This window comes from Scophthalmus maximus, chromosome 7 (genome assembly GCF_022379125.1).
Source record: "Scophthalmus maximus strain ysfricsl-2021 chromosome 7, ASM2237912v1, whole genome shotgun sequence".
Taxonomy (NCBI): domain Eukaryota; kingdom Metazoa; phylum Chordata; class Actinopteri; order Pleuronectiformes; family Scophthalmidae; genus Scophthalmus; species Scophthalmus maximus.
This window is the reverse complement of record NC_061521.1, coordinates 19,846,002-19,855,227: the sequence shown is the minus strand read 5'-3', so window position 1 is coordinate 19,855,227 and position 9,226 is coordinate 19,846,002. Positions and strand designations below refer to the sequence as shown.

At 46.4% G+C, this 9,226-nt stretch overlaps 1 protein-coding gene across 1 annotated transcript; it reads left to right on the top strand.

The window, feature by feature from the left end:
* Nucleotides 1–292: 292 nt before the first annotated feature.
* On the top strand, nucleotides 293–8,686 carry igf2b (insulin-like growth factor 2b). The gene is made up of 4 exons (XM_035642853.2): nucleotides 293–542; nucleotides 1,534–1,690; nucleotides 3,350–3,531; nucleotides 5,061–8,686. The coding sequence occupies exons 1-4, from the start codon at nucleotides 462–464 to the stop codon at nucleotides 5,298–5,300; spliced, it is 660 nt and encodes a 219-aa protein (XP_035498746.1). The 5' UTR covers nucleotides 293–461; the 3' UTR covers nucleotides 5,301–8,686.
* Nucleotides 8,687–9,226: the final 540 nt, after the last annotated feature.

Sequence of the window (9,226 nt, the reverse complement as noted above, 5' to 3'; positions counted from 1 at the left end):
TCCCCGTGTGTAAACATTGTGATTGTAGGTTACAGTGCGTAAACGTGGAAAATACCTATGGAACCGGTCCACACTGTGTGACTCTCGCTCACTCTCTCCTTACTCTTTCTTTTTTCCTTTTTTTCCCCTTTTTTTTTCCTTTTTTCTCCGTTTAAGCACTTTTCCATAAAACGTCTGTGGACCGTTTTTCTTTTTCTTTTTCTTTTTTTTCTCACCAGCCGTGAAGAGGAGGAGCGAGGGGGTGTGGTGTGGATGCGATGGGCGTGTTTTGGTATATAATACTTCTCACTGAGAAGTTTTGCCTGTCGCCTGGTCCTTGGGACAGCCTGTCACACATCATCCCTTATAGCCTCACCAACTGGGAAACTAACTCACCTGCAATCCCTCCAACCAAATAACCCCCCTGAAGGTTTTTTTTTGTTTCTTCTTCTTCTTCTTCTTCTGACTACTTGCCATCTGACATGGAGACCCAGCAAAGACACGGACACCAATCACTGTGCCACACCTGCCGGAGAGCGCAGAGCAGCAGCAGCAGCATGAAGGTAACCAGAGGATACCATCAGTTTCACCCTTCGGTCGAGTCGTGCATGTATTGAAAGACCCTCTGGCCAAGGGGGTGTAACGATGTCTCCTTGGCTTTTTTTCTATCTTTGTGAGTTGGGGAAAAAAACGCTCCGGGCTGAGCGGATTCATTGCTCGCATATATATATATATATATATATATATATATATATATATATATATATATATATATATATATATATTTTTAATTTTGTGCAAAATAAGCAATCTGACATATCTCAATTTGCATGCAGCATAAAGTTCAAGATGCACGGATGGCAACTTTGCAGCAGGTTATGTGATAGAGCGGAAGGGAAGCAGTTGAGGGGTTCTTGGTGTGTTTTTAAGTCTTCTTTCTTCCTCTCTCCCTGTGTCTGGATGCCTGCGCCCCGCTTCGCTCAAGTCGACGGCGAACAGCTGGTCCGTCGGCCGGCCGATAGGGGGCGGTGCAGGGAGGTCTCAGGGTCAGCGAGGGGAAATATATGCTGAGTCTTAGCTTTTTTTCCCCCTTTTTTTTCTTTCTCCAGATAGTTAACTATCGAGCAAGCCGGTCTTGCAACTTCTGGGGGAGTTGTGTAAGAGCGTGAAGCCGGAGATACTGTCGACTTTTTTTTTTTTTTCCTGCAGAATAAGCACTTCTCTAAAGGTGCGACACGAGTGGCAGAGATAACAGGCGCGGGGTGAAAGCTGCTCATTTGGCATCATTTGTGCAATGTAACATGCTCCCCCCCCCCTCTCCTTCAGTTAGCAAGTCATCAATAAGACATTAATAAGTACCACAAAAAAAACAGCATGTAGCACTGGAAGTCTTGCGTCTGTGCGTGCCAAATGGCAAATGCGTAAAATGTGGGCTTTTTTTCGCACTGAAAGGCAACATCTGGCTGTCAGCTGAGCATTCCTACACAGAACACCCCTTTTCATGCCTCACTCTGCACCGCCGTGTGTGTGTCCGTCTCTCCCCTCGTCGTGCAGGTCAGGAAGATGTCCTCCTCCTCGTCCAGCCCGGCGCTGCTCTTCGCGCTGGCCCTGACGCTCTACGTGGTGGAGATGGCCTCGGCGGAGACGCTGTGCGGAGGAGAGCTGGTGGACGCGCTGCAGTTCGTCTGTGAAGACAGAGGCTTCTATTTCAGTAGGTTTTTGCTTTTCCCTCGAGCGATTGCACGTTTTTGCTTTTGCACAGTGAGCCGCACAAGTGTGGAGCAGCCCTTTATTTTATCTCATTTATTGAGTTTCTCTTTTTGTCCATTCGCACGCGTCTGTTTTTGGAGAGCGGAGACTATCGCCCTTGTCTGTGTGGTGTGCTTGTGTGGTGTTTTTCTTTCTCTCTCTCTCTCTCTCTCTCTCTCACGCACACGCACACACTGACTGGGGAGAGGGGAGATTACAGCCAGCTGTGTGTCTCCAGACCTCGTCCAGCGGCCGCGCGCTCTGCTGCTGAGCGTGCGCATTCGGCCCCGCAGCTCCATACCTCTCATTGCATATGAAAGGCCGGCGAGCTGTGTGAAGGCACACACGACTCGGCGCGACACAATGGGCCGCTTGTTTACCAGTAAAGTAATAGCACCCCAAGAGGCATACCAGTCACCTCAGCACCAGTGTTTCCCAGGCCAGGCGACCACACTGATGAGTAGGAGGAAGGGGGGGGGGGGGGAGACAGGGGAAAGAGGGAGGAGGGCGAGGGGGTGGGGGTGTTTTTGATGTCAGGTTAAGAGGAAAGATCATTAACATCAATTCTGATCATTGCCTCCATTGTCGTGGTGATGGGAGTAGCTGTAACGCATTATGTGGATACATTGTGTGGCGGCTGTTAATCCTCAAGCGGATAAGCTTTCTGTTTGCACAGTGTGCGGAGTTTGCCACAAACACAACTTCAACGTTTGCCCCTGATATCGTCTCTGCAGCGGAGGACACACTTTTTTCTTCTTTTTTTCCTGTCAAAGTGATATTAGCCATGTCCCACCCACCCACTCTTTTTTTTTGTGCGAGCTGCTTGCCACAGAAGCTTCTCCCCAATCGGAAAGATCATTATCCAATTTGGGCCAACATAGATGTGCTTCCTCCTCCTCCTCCTCCTCCTCCTCCTCCCCCTGGGTCACCCTCTCTTTTCTCTCTCATGTTCCTCTTCCTGCAATCCAATCTCGCCTCCCCTCTCATGAGATTTCTCCCACATTGTGTGGGGAGCAGGACTTCAAACAAGGCCTTTATTGATTGCGGAGAGTGTGCAACATGCCAACTGTGCCAGTCCCTCACCTTGTTCTTTACCTTTTACCCACATGCCTCCACTCTTTCTCTTTTGTTTTGTGTTCTTCCCCCCCCCCCCGTCCCTCGCACACATTCTCTCCGCACTGATCCCTATTTCCTCTACCTCACTGCCCCTCCTCTCCTCTCTCCCTCCTCATCCTCTTTATCTCTGCTGACTTGATAAAGGACAAGGTCACAGGAGAGTTTTCCATTTCATGTATTTGCTCACCCAAAGGTCTGTCTGAGAGCTTAGCCGTCTCCGTCATTCTCCTCCAGTGTCTACAGCGCCGGGTGTTTACTTGTGTATTCGCTCATTAAAGGACTTCCAGATATCCTTAATCAGATTATCCTCTACAAACAAAAAGATTTGTTGCTGTTGGTCATAGATTTCCTTTTATCCTCTTTGCTCCACGGACCTCTATGATTGTGGAAGTAATCCGGCGAAAACAACCTAGATTCATTACTGATGCCAGTGTTGTGTCCCCGCCGGCCTTAGCCGCACCCTCCTCATCGCCTTTCGTTTATCCCCAACTGTGTTTCCCCTCAGGTAGGCCAACCAGCAGGGGTAGCAACCGGCGCCCCCAGAACCGTGGGATCGTAGAGGAATGTTGTTTCCGTAGCTGTGCCCTCAACCTGCTGGAGCAGTACTGTGCCAAACCCGCCAAGTCTGAAAGGGACGTGTCGGCCACCTCTCTACAGGTCATTCCCGCGATGCCCGCACTAAAACAGGTACATCTCACCGGCAACAACAACACACCAGTATGGGAAACAATGCTAATCCTGGTCTGCATCTGTTCTCCCAGTCTCGCCTCTGAGCCTTGCCCCTATGTCGCCGACACTGAGTACAGACTGAAACCCCACACAGAGACAGGTTTATCTAGTTAAATGGTCACTGGTAAGCAGTTACCTTCCATGCAAAGTGCTGATCGTCGTGGAAAACGTTAAGACGGCGGCAGCACATGAGAGTCAGGGAAAAGGCAGAGTCATGCTCAAAGGTGTGTGTGTGTGTGTGTGTGTGTGTGTGTGTGTGTGTGTGTGTGTGTGTGTGTGTGTGTGTGTGTGTGTGTGTGTGTGTGTGCGTGAGAGAGAAAATCAGTGAGACTGTGGAGGCTGCTGGTCTGTTACAAAACTCTGCGTTCCGAGTGTGTGATTATTAGTCACGGTACAGCAGGCTCCCCCAAAACTGGCATGCATTTTGTCCGGTGCGGTCAAAAACACCTCAGCGGCAGAGCTTTCTCTGAAATATGTTACAAACACGGAGGGAATTGTCAAAGCGTTTCAGGCCCCTTTCACAAGACAGAGCTGTGGCCGGTCACAAGACAGAGCCGTGGCAGCTTTCCAGACCTCTTAAAAATCCCTCCGGCCTTTCTCTCGGTCAAGAGGAGAATGATGTTTATAACGTTTCTGCTTTTTTTTTTTTTTTTTTACAAATCAGCGTCAGTGGCATGAGATTGCTCGTGGTGTAAACAAAACAAAAGCAAAAAAACAAAAAAAAGGATGAAAACGACAAATGGAGGAGGAACGCAATGGACCTCCTCTCTGGAAATGCTAGGGAATTAGTCAGGACATGTCCCCAGTTTGTCTGGGCAGGGAGTTGATGGGTACAGGCTGCTCCGAGGGCCAGCTGTGTTTAGCCTATTGAGCATGCCTGCAGTGAATGAAGGGGGATAAACACTGTTCAAGTGGCAGGACCAAAACAAGCCATTCAGACGGAGCACTTGCTACTCGCGCATGAATTCTAGCAGCGCTGCTTCCACTCCTCGGTCCGTGGTGCCCGGCACGGCACCTCGCGCCTCCTGAAAGGAGTTTCCTGTGCAAGAATAGAATAGAATTGAGATGACATTGTGTTATTGTGTTGTTTCATGCGGCCTGCGGAGGTTAGCCGGTGCAGCGGGTCGTTGGGTGAACGACGACGTGCTCCTCATATGTATATGAGCGAGTGACCGCCCTTTCCTTTGACAGTATGTTAAAGAGGCTGAGCTAAGCACTTGTTGACAGCTTCTCTCAGTCGGGGAAACCAAAACAAGGGCCAGTCGGAGGCGAGGCGAGTCTGTTATGACGCTCGGCGCTCCGAGAATGACATTTGATTTCCATTTGACTGGCCCAACAATGACTGAATATCCTCAGAAAGCAAACAAAGCTCTCGTCCATTGTAATAAGCTCTCGCACCGTATCGTACCGACCCTAATGAACTGACTCCCTCTTTTTCCCTTTTTTTTCCCCCTCTATATTTTTTTTGCGCCCGCACGCCACAATAGGAAGTCCCGAGGAAGCAGCATGTGACCGTGAAGTATTCCAAATACGAGGTGTGGCAGAGGAACGCGGCCCAGCGGCTCCGGAGGGGTGTCCCCGCCATCCTGAGGGCCAAAAAGTTTCGGAGGCAGGCGGAGAAGATCATAGCACGGGAGCAGGCAATCTTCCACAGGCCCCTGATCAGCCTGCCCAGCAAACTGCCTCCCGTCTTGCTCGCCACGGACAACTATGTCAACCACAATTGAGCCCGCTGCCAGCCCTTTGCACAGACAAGAGTTTGGAGGGAGAGAAAAAAAAAAGACTAGGGGATTATAGCTTTGTCTCTGACGTCATTTCTGTGGCAGTCCTCTCTGACCTCCCCTGCCCTGTCCGAGCCCACCAATCCCTCCCCCTGCTCCCATCCACTACTTCTTGACCCTCTGGCCCTTTTCTATTGCCCCCGTCAAACCCAACCACCCACCCTCCTTCGGCACACAAACATGCCTCCACATTCTTCCCGTCTGAAGTCTTTCGCTCCCTCTCTTTCAGTCACTGACACAAAAGGCACAAACACAAATGATGAACAAAAAGTTAACAATTCGGCTGAATGCAATTCAGGTGGATCCTTAAGCAAAAGAGAAAAGGGAAGGGAGAAAAGGAGATGAAAGAGATCTGTGCTTTGCAAGTGTCAAGAGGACACCCAGCGGAATGTTTTTTTGTCCTCGTGGAAGACAACTGAAAGTGAAGAGCAGCTTGCATGAAAGAATCCATTCCACATCATTTTTCCTGAGGCAAAAAGAAAATCTCTGTTAGTTCTTTTTCTTATTAGTTTGCACCTCTACCTATAAAGGGACTTCCACACTGTAAGGAATTATTTTGTAAAATTAGATTCCTGTTCCAGCACCTTTTGATCACAAACAAAAAGCAGAAAAGAGTCTGCAAAATTGCACATTGCCACGGATTACGTCAAAGTAAAGAAAAAAATGGCACTATTTTTTTATGAACAATGAACGTGTAGCTTAAAAAAATGTCATGGTGCTAGCTTTGGGAATGGACTCAAAGAAGAGGTTGAAAAGCACGGTTTTTTTTTGTTTTTTTTTTTTCTTTGAATGAATATTAAAACTTTCCGTTTTAAGGAAAGTGTGACTTTTTAAAAGAGGAAAAAAAAAAGGATATGGGGGAGCTCCTGGCAGAGGCAATGTCAAGGGGGAAGTGTCACTGAGAAAAGATATGGGCTGCGTCGGCGTCTAGGCTCCCAGCGAGCGCTGGCGGCTGCTCATCACTAGATTGCCGGCGTTTGGCGGCAAGAGGGACCTGAGACCCCGCCCCTGTTCCCCCACAGGGAGCGGTGTGGGGACACACGTGGGACACCGCGGACCGCCTGGATTGGGACAGTACGGCAGTTCTGGGACAGTTCTTCCTGTTTGCCATGGCTTTTGCAGACTGCCCCGACGGGAAGTATCATGGCACGGACAAAAGAGCGAGTGGGATAATGATGATTATATTTTATTTTGTCTTTTTTTTTTTTTTCCGTTTTCTTTTCATATCAATGTTTCAATGAAAAAAAAAAAAAAAGGAAAACCCCGTCAGTTTCTGGTACCGTGACATTCCTGTTTTTCCAAGTTAGGCATTTTTTTTGTTTGTTTCCATGGTTTTTGTTATGATGTTATTTTACAGTTCTAAAGAAAGGCACAAAATTTCAATTCAAAGGGAAAAGAACAGCAATAATGTCGACTAACATTTTATTTTTTATTGTATATCAGTAGTATTCACATGCTTTTGCCTGAAAACAAATACTTGAATATATATATGAATACATCTATATATATATGTATATATACATACTGTATATATACGTATATATAAATATAGATATATAATTAGTTTCCAGGGACGTTGTGTTATTTTCCTTTAGTCTGAGCTGTATCTTGCGTAATGAGCCGCCAAGCTTTTTTGTTTGTTTGTTGAAATACAAATAAGGGCACTGTATAAAGGCATTATTTATTTTGTTATAAAATATATTTGAAAAAATTGGTCCAAATAATATACGTAGCACTGATGCTCAACTGACGGATTTATTTTGTATGATCTCTGTTTTCCAATTGGAGTTGTAAGGCTTTTTTGTAGATGCTTTGTACCAAAAATAATGTCTTTTTTTTTTCCTTCTTTTTTTTGTTTTGTTTTCCATAGTTACTTTAAATTAATATTTTAACAGCAGCATAGCCTGGATTGCTTAGGCATGTTATTTCACAGAAATAGGCACATACTCTGAATACGTTGGTCTGCATGGATTTCCAGGAGCCTGTCAGGGTTGCCTGTGAAAAAAGGAAAGCATCAATGAGTGATTTTATCATTGGAAAAAAAAAAAAAATAACTGTTCAACAATGATTGTACTCAAACCCACTATGTTTTTAAAGCCACTTTAGTATTGATGGCGGGGAGAATGATCAGTCCTTCATTAAATCATGTCTTTGTAATTGTGCATGGTGTCCTATGATCTTCTAAGGAGCATCTTGCCTATATGTGCCAGTCACTGCCGCATATTGGTTTTCGGGGTCATGGGGCCGTAAATGTCCAGTCAGCTGTAGAGTTTCGGGTTCAGCCAACATGGGACTTGCGCGCGTCAATGCCCTAATTGGACGTAATGATGTCGTTATGATGTCAGCGACCATCGAGGGTCACCTAGGGGTCTTTGTCTATTAAGGAGAGCGTATCAGTGTGCAACACCTCACTGTTGCAATCCATCTATCGACCCACCCATCTATCTTTCCATCTAACTCTCTTCCTTTTCCCCTCCGTTTGTAGACGCCAATGTCCCTGATCTCACGCGTCATCACATGTATCTGTACTCGCGTGGTGGTGGCGGTCCAACCATTTTTCGCATTTGATGAAGGGCTATCATGCTGAACCATTTCTGAAGCGCTCAGGAACAAAAGCACACAATCTATGCTCTCCGGTGGAGAAGTGGATAGTTTGCCGAGTGTAAGTGATAATCTTGTTGTGGAAGAACCTGCACCTGGGCCACAATGACACAGCTCTCCGTAACTAACCACTGAAGCCCCATGTCAGAAAACCAGGTCATCCCTGTGCCACATTATAGTTTCCTCCACCGTTGTGTCATGCGTCACCCCCCCCCCCGACATGGAGACGTAACGGATACTCGCCATACTGCGTTGAAGAGTCAACCCAATACTTTCTATCTTCTTACTATCAGAGAGATCTCAATTATCAAGGCTACGTCCTGTCTCTAATTATATTCTACTTCCGTTGTGCAACAATGCAGGCAGTGCAATTATTATTATTATTATTGTTATTATTATTATTATTATTATTATTAATAATAATTATATAATTATTATTATATTTTCTATTTCATTCTATATTTTCCTGCTAGGACTGCATTCATTCACTATTGTCATGTTCAAACAGGCTACTCTATTGTTCCTATGGATGGCGTGAAAGACAACCACTTCTTTTTCGCTGAATATGAAGAGATATATTACTGAGCGACGGCAACTTTTTCTGTGTCAGTAGCTCACTCAGCCTGTGTGTATTTTTATTGATTTAACCTCTGCACGCTAGAACGTCCGAAATGCACAATTCATGTACTTTCATTTTTAATATCAATAAAAAAATCATTTTATCAAACGTACAATGTCTAAAAGATTTACTGCTTGGCTCAGTGTACTTCGCCTGTCCCGGCTGTGTGTTAACACTGTTCTGTGTGTGTTGAGCTCCAGGGCCATTTTTTGAAATCTTTTTATATAAATTAAACCGTATGTACCCTGTAAATGATTTATTACATCTCAAGGCCTTGCAAAGAATCTCCAGCTGCTTTTAGCACCCTCTCTCTTCCTCTCTCAACCACCCACCTTCCCCTTCCCTCCCTCCCTCCCTCCCTGCCCACTCTCTTCTCTCCATATCTCCAGCTCTGCGGGCCTCCACGTCTGTCTGTCTGTCTGTCTGTCTGTCTGTCTGTCTCTCTCTCTCTCTCTCTCTCCTGCTCTGTGATTGTGCAAAGTGTGCCAAAGAGGAAATCAGCACTCACAGAGTGGCAAGCAGACTGGCCGCAACTCCGCCAGTCCTTCCTCTACTGCATGCCACACTGCACCCGACCTGTTCTCACTGCCTCTCTCCGACACACCCATCCGTACATCCATCCCACCGTCTCCCAGTGGCTTTGCTAACTACT

Excerpts from the sequence above, each read along its gene's own strand:
- igf2b (XM_035642853.2), top strand. The coding sequence starts at position 462 with ATGGAGACCCAGCAAAGACACGGACACCAATCACTGTGCCACACCTGC. Across the intron at positions 543-1,533 it reads GCAGCAGCAGCAGCATGAAG|GTCAGGAAGATGTCCTCCTC; the intron begins GTAACCAGAGGA and ends CTCGTCGTGCAG. Across the intron at positions 1,691-3,349 it reads AGACAGAGGCTTCTATTTCA|GTAGGCCAACCAGCAGGGGT; the intron begins GTAGGTTTTTGC and ends GTTTCCCCTCAG.